The 12632-nt window shown below is 45.7% G+C and overlaps 2 protein-coding genes across 5 annotated transcripts in view; one reads left to right on the top strand and one right to left on the bottom strand.

Annotated features, from left to right (window-relative positions):
* The window catches only part of WDHD1 (WD repeat and HMG-box DNA binding protein 1), a 28772-nt gene extending 28681 nt beyond the window's left edge, over positions 1-91 (bottom strand). The window contains exon 1 of one of the 2 annotated variants that reach the window (XM_015865855.1): positions 12-91. The gene's annotated coding sequence lies outside the window, so the exon portion shown is untranslated. The remainder of the gene's footprint in view (positions 1-11) is intronic. The other variant, XM_015865856.2, reaches the window with a different exon arrangement.
* An 11-nt stretch (positions 92-102) lies between these two features.
* On the top strand, positions 103-8480 carry SOCS4 (suppressor of cytokine signaling 4). 3 transcript variants are annotated; one of them, XM_015865862.2, is made up of 3 exons: positions 110-225; positions 6235-6507; positions 6616-8480. In XM_015865862.2, exon 3 carries the CDS (start codon positions 6715-6717, stop codon positions 8017-8019), a length of 1305 nt encoding a protein of 434 aa, XP_015721348.1. In that variant the 5' UTR covers positions 110-225; positions 6235-6507; positions 6616-6714; the 3' UTR covers positions 8020-8480. The 3 variants fall into 3 exon arrangements, with proteins under 3 accessions (XP_015721346.1, XP_015721348.1, XP_015721347.1); XM_015865861.2 differs by lacking the exon at positions 6235-6507 and adding an exon at positions 6090-6172; XM_015865860.2 differs by lacking the exon at positions 6235-6507 and having other exon boundaries at positions 103-225.
* Positions 8481-12632: the final 4152 nt, after the last annotated feature.

The raw sequence follows: 12632 nt of genomic DNA, 5'->3' as shown, positions 1-12632 counted from the left end.
GCTCCCCTCACCTCACAACCCGTTCGATCCTTCCCGCCCGCTCCAGGTCCGTCCCCGCTCCGTCACGGCTCCGTCAGGGCCCGGGGCGGGGCTGAGAGCGGCGGGGGCCGGGCCCGGCCGGCACACAGCGGGATGGCGGCGGACGGTGAGGCTGGGGCCGCTCGGAGGTGGTTGAGCTCCGGCAGGTGACGGGGCCGGGCCGGGGCTGAGTGCTCAGTGCTGCAGGTGAGCGCTAAGAGGGGTACACGGGGGTGAGGAGCCGAATGCGAACGGCCTTCCTGCTTTTCTCCCTTCGTCTCTTGCTTGTGGGGAGACTTCTGCCCCTAAAAGCCCTGTCCGGAGTCAGGGCAGGCGGGCTGCATGCTGCACCTACCCAGCATGAGGTGATGTGGGGGCTGTGGGTGAAAGCTTCAGCTACAAACCGCGTCCTGCTTGGTTTGCCTCGGTGAATGTGTGTCGAACAGGGGCATCTTCACCCATCAGATGTGTTTGGACGGGGGGTGTGCGCCCAGTCCTCGCCCCTCAGGAGCTGTAGGACAGAGCTCTTGGGTCCCGGTGTGACAGGGGGCTACTGGCATCACCGTGGGGTCAGAAACGAGTGCCAACCCCTCTAATTACAACCCCTCTAATTACAGCTGTCACTGTGCTGGAAGCAGGTAGAGATATGGTATACAGTGTGTTCATAGGCTGGAAAATAGGAGCTAAGCATCTTTCCTGTGTTTCTTAAAGGATGAGAGGTGTGAGAGCTTGGCATACCTGAAATAAAGGGAAAATAAAACCCCAAAAAGCAGTTCTCTGCTTTTCCTTGATGTAATTTTAATGTTCCGGCCCAATTTATTCGTGCTTCTGAGGGAAACTGCTTCCAGGCAGAGCCCTTTTATCCTCAGTTTTCCTCTGTAGGGGAGTGATCAGTGCTGGGTGAGCAGAGGGATTTATTTGTGCTGGAAATGCGATCGGGCTGTTCATACATAGCACTGTGTCGCTACTTTCATGAATGAGTAAGGCAGCACTGCCAAGTGGGCATGCTTCTTTTTTGCCTTTATTTATTTATATATATATATATATATCTTATTTAATGAATATGCCCGGATTTCATTATTTAAACCCCGTGGCAGCTGTGTGAAGACATGTTTTCCATGGGTGTACCCTGACATATTGCAGTAAAGCGTGATTTCTGGAGAGGATAATGTGTGCTAGCACCGTGATTCTCACTGAACCACTTACCGGATGAGTGGGAAGACCAAGCTATTCTTACAGCAAGCTCCTGGGGCTGAGAGAAGCGTGTGCCAGCTGTATTATTATGCCTCTAATTATTTACTTTAGTTTGCAGAATGCCTCGTGCAGACTCCACCTGAAACATTTTATGCTGCGAGCTCAGCTTCACGCACAGGTCCCAATGTACAGTCCAGAAGTGTTGCCTGCTGGAGGAGCTCTGTAATTCCTGGGAAAGCTTTTGGGGTCTGTAGGTTTGAAGGTCGCTTGGCCAAGGGAATAGGGCACCCTGGCTCTGTCCCATTGGAAGTGGTGAGGCAGCAAGGTTAGCCTTTAAATCCGGTTGGAAATTAAAGCAGGTGGCTTTATGGGGAGGTGTAGCCGGCTGGGAGGGCAGGCAGTTGCAGGGTGGGAGCGTGCTGCTCACCTGTAGGGTTTCTGGGTGGAGCACGAGCGAGGTGTTGGTCATGGGCCATAAAGCTGTTCCTGATTTAGTGCTTGAGAGGCTGCTGAGCGCACTGCCCAGCTCTCCTGCAGCCCATACACAAGGTGCCTTGAAAGCAGCAGGTCTGAGCCTTCCAAGCCTCTTCCACATCTCAGGTATAAGGGGCTGACAATAGCAGGACACGGGGAAATGGTTTTAAGTTAAAAGAGGGAAGATTTAGGTTGGATGTTAGGGGGAAGTTCTTCACTAGGAGAGTGGTTAGGCCCTGGAACAGGCTGCCCAGGGAGGTTGTGGATGCCCCGTCCTTGGAGGGGTTCAAGGCCAGGTTGGACGGGGCCATGGGCAACCTGATCTAGTAAAGGTGTATGTTTGGTGGCCCTGCCAGGCAGGGGGGTTGGAAATACATGATCCTTGAGGTCCCTTCCAACCCGGGTCATTCTGTGATTCTGAATGAAAGAGCCCTGCTTTGGGACTGAGGGAGGTGTCTGGGAATATACAGACTCGGTGGGGACTGGGTGTATATCCAGGCAATCATTCTGGATTACCAGCTGTGTATTTAAACAGTAATTTCTCTTTTGTACATGTGATAATGTCTTTAATCTATTGAAAGCTGGAGTTGAGCTCCATTCCACAGTCAGGTATTTTGGATGCCGTATCGTAAATCGAAATAAACGCACTCAAAACGGAGACAAATAAGTAAAGAGGAATTTAAACTCAACGTTATTCTTTATAGGTTGGGCTTTTTTCCATAAAAAGTCAATAGCAGCTCAACTTCTGTGGAAGGTCAGGTTTTAAAATGCGGTCTCGCAGCCAAAATGTAATTGGGTGAAAGTAATGAAAACAGCATGTGACCAGTGAGAGATCTCTGAAATGACTTCTATGCACGTCGTAATAAATGGGAGCTGTTTTTCCCTTCTGACTTCTTTGTCAGGCGTTTGTCAGAGAGAAAAATTAGAAGAAAACAATATATCAGGATTCATTGAATTCAGTGTAGGAATCTTTTATTAGAGGCATCACACAGAGCCCCCTTGGCTGTTCTGTGCAGGAACAGCAAACCTGCCGAGTGCTTTCTGGAACAAGGTCACACCTCCATCCTGGTGGTGTCCAGGACAGGCTCCCTCAGCACTGAAGGGCTGGAGATTGGGCTGCAGGCAGCTTTTCAACCAGCACCCAGGGGATGATATGACATTCTCTTTCTTCTTTGTACAGTGACTGAAGCGGCTTCACAGAAAGGACTTGGAGGCTCTGAGCTTAAGGCAAGGGTCCAGTGGTGCAGGGCATAAGTATCGAGTTAAAGCAATTCAGTATTTATTGAAAGCAGAGGGGGGGGAGAATTTGCCTACACTTAAGAGTTTTGATTCTGCTGTTGGAGTTATTGGGTGTTTTGCAACAGATATCAACAGGCTTATGTTGAGGCTGAATATGCTTTATCACAGATAAGCACTGAGAATACATTGTACAGCTGGCTGGGAGGCCTGAAGTTTAGTGTCAGGTCAGAAGGAAAAAGAAGAAGGAAAGAGCACCTGGAGGAGGCTGCTGCCCCATCTGAGCCTGCAGACAGAGCCAAAGAGGCTCTTCATGTTCAGAGAGCTGTGCCTTGGTGAAAACAACAACAGAACCCACCCCGCTGCCTGTCCTCGGGGACTGCAAGCCACAGCAGCGTTGGATAACCTTGAACTGCGAGCCGGATCCCATGGCCCCATGTGAACTCTGTTTATCCCCGCGTGCTGCTTTTGCTCTGCTGTTTGCTTCGAGTCTCGAGCATCAGGTTCTTTTGTCAAATGCATCTGCTGCTGAGATGCCTGAGGTATCCCCGCTTCAAAGAAAGCTTTTGTAGGCAGAGGACTAATGGTATCTGTGTCATTCGCTACCATTGCTTGTCTCTTCACTTTTTGCAGAAGGGAAGATCTCAGAACTGACGTATGTAAGCTGTGCGGTGCACGACTTCTCCATTTAGCTTTGCCTGTAGGGAAAAGTACACTCTGTGTTCCCTGGTTTTTATTCTCCCTTTCCTCTTCTGCTTTTTCAGTTGCATTCAGCCATTAATGGATATAGGTACAACGTTGTGTTTCCTCACCAGTGTGCAGTGCAGGGGGTGGCTGGTTTAGGTAGATGGCCTTAAGCAGTAATATAGCGCTGAATGCATCACTGTCCTTTATGTCTGTGTACCCAGAATATTTTTGGTCCCCATTTTACAGGCAGGGCTTTGAGTCATGGACTGGGAAAAGTATGAAGGTTGGAACACGAGGCAGAGGGATTTGGGTATTCCATGTGTGTGCTGGGTTACCCTTTACTCTTTTTCCATGAGAGCAGATTCAAACTTGGCTTTAGTGGGATGATGTCCTGTTTTCTTCACCCACTCTGCGCTCTTTCCATGGGTGTCTGATGAATGATTACTTCTGTGACGTGGTGGGATCGTGCCTTGCTCCCAGCAGCCATCAGAGCCCTGGGAGCAGCTTTCTGTGCTGCTGGCTAATGGTGCATGTCTTACAACATCATGTGCTATCGCTCCACTTTGAGTTGCAGGGTTCAGATACCGCTGGGACGTGATAGAGGAAAGGTAGGAAGTAGAACGTGGCTTTGCAATTAAACACAACAGCTTAGGCAGAGATGACACAAAACACCAAATTTATTTCAGTGGTAAGGCTGTGCTGTCACACTGGGGGATATCAGGCCTTTTCAGCACATTTCGGTTTTGTACATCTCAGCTTTTAATTAAAATCCCATATTCTGCATCATTTTATTCCTTGTACAGTCTGGATGTGTGGGGTGAGGTAAAGGTTTCAAAGTCAATTACAAACCATCATATCCTAATTTTTAAGTACTTGACTTTGTACCCTAAGTGAAGAGAAGATTTAGGTTGGATGTCAGGGGGAAGTTCTTTACTCTGAGAGCGGTGAGGTGCTGGAACAGCTGCCCAGAGAGGCTGTGGATGCCCCGTCCATCCCTGGAGGTGTTCAAGGCCAGGTTGGATGGGGCTCTGGGCAGCCTGGGCTGGTATCAATGTGGAGGTTGGTGGCCCTGCCTGTGGTGGGGGGTTGGAGCTTCGTGATCCTTGAGGTCCCTTCCAACATAGTCCATTCTATGATTCTATGAAATGAGATCTCCCTTTCTAATTAAAAATCTCATACATATAGTTAGTACAGATTATTACAGGCTGAATCTAGAATAGGTTTGTGGGTTGTTTGGTTTTTTCCAGTCGTTGTGTAGAAAACTCAGTGCTCTACTCTGGATGAAAAATAGAGATATTAGAGAAGCAGTCAGTGAGCTTTGGTCTAAATAAAGGCAGTTTAAGTCTCATGCAAATGCAACCATTCTTCTGTCAGTCTTACATCTGCAGAGTTTTCACTGAAAAGCAGTGTGTAAAACCTTGAGAGAAGAAAACAGGCTTTAATATTTGATGATTTGTAATTGCTGAAATGTGGACACATCCTCTGCTTTCACAACCGCTGAGGGATCGTTCATCTAGCTGGCTCTAACACCAGGCTGTTATTTTTTGTCCCACATATTTGCAATCATTTCTCTCTCCTACCCTCATTCCACATTTCATCTCCTTGCATTGCTCCACCTTTCCCTCCCTTTTCCTCTCCACTCCCCCTCCCCCAGGTTTGTGGATTGTAAACAATGAACACAATGTCAAAAATTCTCAGTGAAAGTTCCATCTGGGTTGCATTTGCTCTGCAGATTGCATGGAAGCCTCTGGCACAGCAGGCTTTTCTCTTTACTGAAAGCAGAGGCAAGACCTCAGCCTGCTCAGCCCCTGGGGGACTGCAGGGAGATTGTGTCATGCTGGCTAATCCTAATGATGAGAACGAATTGAATGGAGAGAGGAAGTGGATGCCCTTTGCTTTTCCTGCTTAATATTTACCACGTCAATTAGTTTAAAAAACCAACAGTGGACAGCAGGCTCCGAATCTCCTTTTGGTGCAAAGGAATCGTGGTATGTGATGGAAAGCAGTTCTGCATCCTGCCATGCCTCAGGAGGGTATGTCATACGCAGCATATTGCTGTCTGTGTTCCTTAAGAAAAGATCTCTGCTCTACTTTCAACCGAGCAATCAAAAGAGGAATTTTTGTTCTTCAAAGCGCAGCATTCAAAAGGAGATCTCTTATCTAGCTGAGAATTCATTGCACTTTTGAAAACAAAAGAGAATGAAATCAGCGACCGTGGGTCTCAAAGCAGCAGTGATTTTAATAATGTAAACTTTCTTCTCTAATGAGTAATAAGCAGTTCCATCTTTCATGGCCTTTTAAAATTGCTTTTAGTAAGGGACTGGATTTGTTTTAATCCTGTTCAGTATGTAAAGCCCCAGATATTTCAATCCCTTGGGGGCTCAGTATTTTCTAGCTCCGTTTTAAAAGGCAAAGGAAAACAGCTTTCAGAAATTGACAGAATCTGTGACTGATATAATTTATTTATTTTTTTTATCCAGAAAGTGACCCAAAAGTGTCAGTTAAGAAACTGATCTCTGGCATCCCGCTCTGTGGATTAGCAGCAAACAGGCATATCATCTAGGTACAGTAGCTCTTTGTACTCTGACCTACTTGTTTCTGCTCTGCCTTGTTTCTTCCTGAAAGGTTATTTGGAAGAGATGCAGAATTTGCTTGAGAAACAACTAAAGCAGCGTCACCTGCCGTGTGAAGTGCTTCATGTTAAAACAGACCCTGGCAACAGAGGATCGCCAGCACCTCCAACCTTCTGCTCTGCTGCACAGTCAGAATAGGGACTCTAAAACTACATGGAATTGTTTATTCTGGAGGATGCTTTTTACAAGGGAAGATTAAGATCCTTGTCTGGGATCAGGCCAGGATCTGTGGAGGGCTCTCAAGAATTCAGCTTGATCATTACTTGTAGGTGGCTAACAATTAATTGTCGCTGTTGTCATGCATACGCAGGCATTCATCTTGTGTTGTGTGCGTGCAAAGCTGTTAACTTAGCTGTCTTCTCTTTGTCCTCAGATACTTTCAGAAAGCACCACAGAGAAGCTTCCTTGGGTAGAAAAACCTGCAAGAAAAAAATCTGCGCTTTCTGGAAACTTGGGGAGCAGAGCTATTGAAATGGCAGAAAATAAAGACAGTAATATTAAAAACGCAGATGTGAGACCTAAGAGCAGCCGGAGCAGAAGTGCAGACAGAAAGGATGGTTATGTCTGGAGTGGAAAGAAGCTTTCCTGGTCGAAAAAGACGGAGCGCTGTTCTGACCCTGAGACAGCAAATGCAGCAGGAAGGTCGGGGCCTAATTTAAGGAGCCAGGAGAGAAAGTATAGCTGCTCCTCTATCGAGCTGGACCTAGATCGTTCGTGTGGACACAGGTTTTTAGGCCGGTCTCTCAAACAAAAATTGCAAGATGCTGTGGGTCAGTGCTTCCCCATAAAGAATTGTACCAGTCGGCACGCGTCGGGACTTCAATCGAAGAGAAAAATTCATATCAGTGAATTAATGCTGGATAAGTGTCCTTTTCCTCCACGCTCAGAACTTGCTTTTCGGTGGCACTTGATTAAAAGGCATACAGCCCCTATAAACCAAAAAGCAGAAGACTGGATAATTGCTGACTTATCCCAGAATGAGGAAAAGGAGGAGGGCCTACGAGACAATGAGATTGAGTCTGATCCCCCATCAGCTCCCTCCCCATCTTCTGACCTTACTGACGGCATTCCCTCCAGGCGGGACTCAGAGCCGGTGGCAGGGAAGGTGGTAAGGAGCAGTAAAGATGACAGCGATATGGACTCTGACGATGAAGTTATAACACTGTGCACAAGCTCTAGGAAAAGAAACAAGCCCAAATGGGAAACTGATGATGAGCTGCTGCGGATGGAAACGCCTCCAAAATACCATACACAGATTGATTACGTGCACTGCCTTGTTCCAGACCTCCTTCAGATCAACAACAACCCCTGTTACTGGGGGGTCATGGATAAGTATGCAGCCGAAGCACTGCTGGAAGGAAAGCCAGAGGGAACGTTTTTGTTACGAGATTCTGCCCAAGAAGACTATTTGTTTTCTGTGAGCTTCAGGCGCTACAGCCGTTCTCTCCACGCGCGGATAGAGCAGTGGAATCATAACTTCAGCTTTGACGCCCACGATCCTTGTGTCTTCCACTCTCCTGACATCACGGGACTCTTAGAGCACTATAAGGATCCAAGCTCCTGTATGTTCTTTGAACCGCTCTTGTCCACTCCGTTGAACAGGACTTTTCCTTTCTCTCTTCAACATATATGTAGAACAGTTATTTGCAACTGTACAACTTATGATGGTATTGATGCGCTTCCTATTCCTCCGTCAGTGAAGCTGTATCTGAAGGAATATCACTATAAATCGAAAGTTAGAGTACTCAGGATCGATGTACCAGAGCAGCAAAGCTAGAAGATATTTTTGTGACAGAATGAGATTGGCTCTAAACAGATGAATTGTGTGTTCGGTCTTTCTTCCCTTTGAGTTTCTTTTTAATGCCAGTTTGATGTTTTTCTTCCTTTTTTTTCTGCAGATCATTTACAACCCAAACTAGCCTTTGCTTAAGGCTTTCTTATCCAAATGTACTTTGAGTCTTCCCAGCTCTCTTTCAGAAATGATATTCATTGTGGGCTTTTGGTACTGTTCCTAAACTAGTTTTATGGAATTCCAGGTAGGCTTTCTGGTATTTCTATAGATGGATAGCCTTTAGATCGAAAAACCTTAAAGATTGGTTTTGAACTTGATCCGTCTTTTATATTGTATTTCCATCTATTGCTGACATGTTTGAAATAACGCACTGTTAACTAAAGACTGACTCATCTGTATTTTCTGCATTTCTTTTAAACCAAGTCTCTAGTCTCGTGTGTATGCCCGTATTTAATCTAGTAATTTCATCAATCTATTTCTAACATTACTATTCCTAGCAAAATGAAGTTTGAAAGAGGATATGATCTCGCTATAAATACATCAGGGACTGAACACCCATCAGGGAGGGGGAGAAACAATTCAAGCTGAGGTCAACACTCGGTACAGGAACAAACTTCTTTGCTATAGGAGCTTCTGCTTCTGAAATGATAAAGCACAGGGTAGGAGGGGGAGAAAGAAGATATTTCCTTGAGGACCTGGTGGTGTTTATGGGTGTTAAACTATTTGATCTCAAGTAGTTGGTCCTGAGGTGGTGATGGACAGTCAGATCTGCTGCTGCATGATTGGTTTAATGTGTGGAAAAGATCTTATCTAAAATGGGCAATTACTCGTAAAATATATGTGTGCAGGATATAAGTGGGAGCACACAGCGCAGACTTACAGGTTGCAGACTAAGGGCTACAGGAGCATAAGCAATATTTCTCTTTGAATATCTCCATTTCACCTCGTGCAGCACACTGAATTTGCAGGCATCAGATCCACCCTGGAAGCTGGATGCTGTGGAGCTACCAAGGAAGCTTTGCAGTACAGCACCATTGGGGACCTGCTTTCCTGCCCACGCTGCCCCTGCACATAAAATACCTTTTCCCCTGAACTGCTGCCACTGTGATGTAAATAGATTTCCAGGGACATCTGCTTAGAGACCAGCCAGTTTGTTTTCACTGTGTTTTAAACAGGTTTCGAACCAAAGTCTCCAGGGAGAAAATGCAAACACATCAATCTATCACATCGCACATGGATGAATGCGCTGCAGGACAAACTCTCAGCTGCTATAAATCAGCATGGCTTTATTGATGCACTTAGAAGAGTTTATACCAGCTGAGAGTCTCCCTCCTCCATATGCAAATGATAATTGTATGACTGATGACAGAAAAATTACTCTTTTTTTTTGGGGGGGGGGGGGGGGCAGTGTTTTCCTTGCGCTGCTTCCATTCAACTGATACTAATTTTTGCATAAGCTGTGTTTTGTCGAGAACAGCATCATATTAGTCAATCTATTTCTTCTTTATCTACCCCTGCCATTTTCCTTACACAAAGTGAATGAATAGCAGGGGACAAATTTGCTGGTTTTTATTCTGTGCCTGTCAATACAAAGGACTTCTGCAATCAAAGATAGTAGTAACTGCCTTGAAATCTGATTTGATTTTAGAGCTATGTGCGGCCTTTCAGAAACTTCAGCTCAATTTTAGATGGGAGTTCCCGTTATTATAGTTTATTTCACAAGTCCAAAAAATGCAGATTTCAGCCAAGAGTCTCATCTACTTTGGAACTTATCAGGGCCACCAGCTCTTTCAAAGCCATCTGAGAAATGTCCCTTCAGAATGAAAGGCCACGAAAGAGCTTTTTAGGGTATAGGTTTGCAACTTGCTGTCGTTTCAGTGCCATTCCTTCTGCAGCCTACACTGCTTTGGCAGCCGCGTGGTGCTGATGCATCACTTACCCCTAAAATGTCTTGAGCTCTCCATTTTTAGGAGGCCTATATAATATAGCAGTCAAGGGATGAAGGTGTGCTGCATGTAAAAATAGTGCCTTTCAAGGCTGGACGTGGCTCTGGGCAGCCTGGTGTGGTGGTTGACAACCCTGCACATAGTAGGGGGTTGAAAGTGGATGAGCACTGTGGTCCTTTGCAACCCAGGCCATTCTATCATTCTATGACTTACAGTCTCACTGGTGCTGTTTGCTCAAATAATCCTTTATAGCGCCTTGCATTATCTATCTGAAGAATGTTCCGAAGATAACAAAGCCTTGAAGTTAAACAGAGAAGCCCTCCAGATCTCTCAGAAAGCCTCAGAAACAGGGTAAGAACTTCCAGTTTGTCATTGCAAGTTCTTGTCATGTAAAGATGTCTGGTTCTTTGGGACAAAGACTGATAATGAAACAAAGAAAGGCTTGGGGAAATAGAAGTGCTCAAGGTGTCAGCAGGCGTGCAGCTAATGGAGATGTGCCTCAGTAGCAGCCCTGGCTTCATTCCCCTGCTTGGATACACCCAACCAGCTCTATGCAGGAATTCTGTCCCTCAAGTGGTTTCTGTTGCTTTGAAGGCTCACCCATGTTGCTTTGTGGTTCTGTAGGAAGGGACTGGTGTAACCACCTCTGGTAAGAAAGGGGGACCTGGTTTTGATAAATGATATTGATAAAAGGACTCAGGTTCTTTGCACATTGAGCAAACAGCATCTACAGGGTGGCTTAAAAACATGAAACACTGCGTTCATTCTGTTCCTGGGGTCATTGATGGGCTGGGAGTGGTTTGTCCAGTGATATGGAGGATAAAGTCTTTCTTTCCAACAATCTTTGTTTCCAGTGTGGAAGAGAAATCCTTGTGTGATGCAGACGCACGTGGCCTTACTGTAATATCTTCAATAATTAAGAAGGGGGATGCTTTAATTTTGAAAAAGGATGCTGTAGGAAGGAGGTTAAAGGAAGCTTTTAGTCAGCTCTAAGGCTGGATTTATTGATCCAGTGATCAATCCTTTTCTCTTTCCTGGATTTAAAGCTAATGGCAGACTGTGGTCAGAGATGAGTGGCTTTTAGTTAAGGTTTTTGACTCTTATAAATAATACAACAAATGTCCTAGTAAGTAATAAGAAATAAGATACTCGCTCATTCTTTTTAAATAGAACAAATGTGGCAAACAAGGCTCAGCTGTAATTTTTGAAGTCATTTATTAGACAAATGGCTCTTCTCTACTTCTTTTACAAGAGAGACATAAACCATTATGTTATTTATTCATGAATCATAGCCATTAAGATGATAAATCAAATTATCAGCTTCCTGTCTCTCTTCAGTTTTAATCATTTTTTATAGTTCATGTAATATAAAGACAGCTTCCTTCCTATGAAACAAGAGACCTTCAGAGACCTTTTTATTGGAAACGCACATTTCCTTCCCATTTTTAAGTATATCCCAGTGATTTTCTCTGTCAATTTTATCTGCAATAAAAACCCAATAAGGAACATGTACATTGATTCAATATGGCGAAGCTAGCTATGAAGTCGGTCATTTTTCTTCACCTTTGAAATAAGGCAGGGCTCCAAAATGCAGTTCAGGGTTTCCCTCTGCCACCTTTACGTGCGTCTATAAGCATCATAAGGTTTGGTAGGGAGAAACCTCATCACGAGTGCTACATTCACACAGCCACCACGTTTCTCTTCCCCTGAGATGGGAGAGCTGCTGTTACCTGACAAACTAAGATCATGTCGTGCATCCTTTCCATCTAGTCCTGGCTGCTTCTGCATCCAAGAGGTGGCTTTGCAGCTGGGGCCGAGCCGTGCATGACGTGGAGGAGTCCGTTTGGAACGGATAATTCAGACTGTGGCAGCTTGCAGAGTTTGTCAGCTCGATCAGCCATGTGAAATCCTGCTCTCAGGAAGCACGGATGAGGTCAGGCTTACAGAGAACACCCCCTCAGAAACACGCGTCTGTGCTACGGTGTAAAAATCAATACCTGTTTACTCAACTCTATGAATAATAGAGTTTGAGACGTAAATATATAATTGATGCACATAAAATCTATAGGGTGAGGCTGAAGGGAGTCGCAACGACTTCCCTATTCCCTACATCCCTTTTAACAACCCCCTGGAAACCTGTGATGCATTAGCTGCCCCAGTGGCTTCCTCAGCCCCACATCCCTCTGGCTGCCATGAAACCTTCCTGCAGGGAACGTGAATTCCCTGGGAACTGTGAAGCAAGGCTTTCTCTGCCTTCCTGCAAAGAGCACGCCATGTAGAACTCAAAGCATTTGTCTCCCTATTAGGCTTGTGGCTGTTGGAATGATGCAGCAGGAAAAGCCCTGGGCTCGTGTTACGCACCGTCATGGCCCGGCACAACGCCATCGCTGGGCTGTAGCAGCCTCAGCAAGGTTTGATTCCAGCACAGAGGTAGGACGCCCCGCTGGGAGCCGCTCCATCTTCCTTTCCTTCTTGTCTGTTTATTTTTTTCTGTGGAAAAAGAAATTCCCTGTTCTCATTACCAACCATGAGCTAAGAGCATCCCTGGGTTTGTTTCACTTGAACAGACCCGCTGCCAAACCTGTTTTCCTAAGTACATCAATTGGAGTAGACTGCCATCCGCTGCTTGCGCTAAAGCCTGTTGTTTTGTTG

Source organism: Coturnix japonica, chromosome 5 (genome assembly GCF_001577835.2).
Source record: "Coturnix japonica isolate 7356 chromosome 5, Coturnix japonica 2.1, whole genome shotgun sequence".
Lineage (NCBI taxonomy): Eukaryota > Metazoa > Chordata > Aves > Galliformes > Phasianidae > Coturnix > Coturnix japonica.
This window is presented reverse-complemented; position numbering and strand designations above follow the sequence as displayed.

Coding starts and splice junctions, on each gene's coding strand:
- SOCS4 (XM_015865860.2), top strand. CDS start 6,715: ATGGCAGAAAATAAAGACAGTAATATTAAAAACGCAGATGTGAGACCT.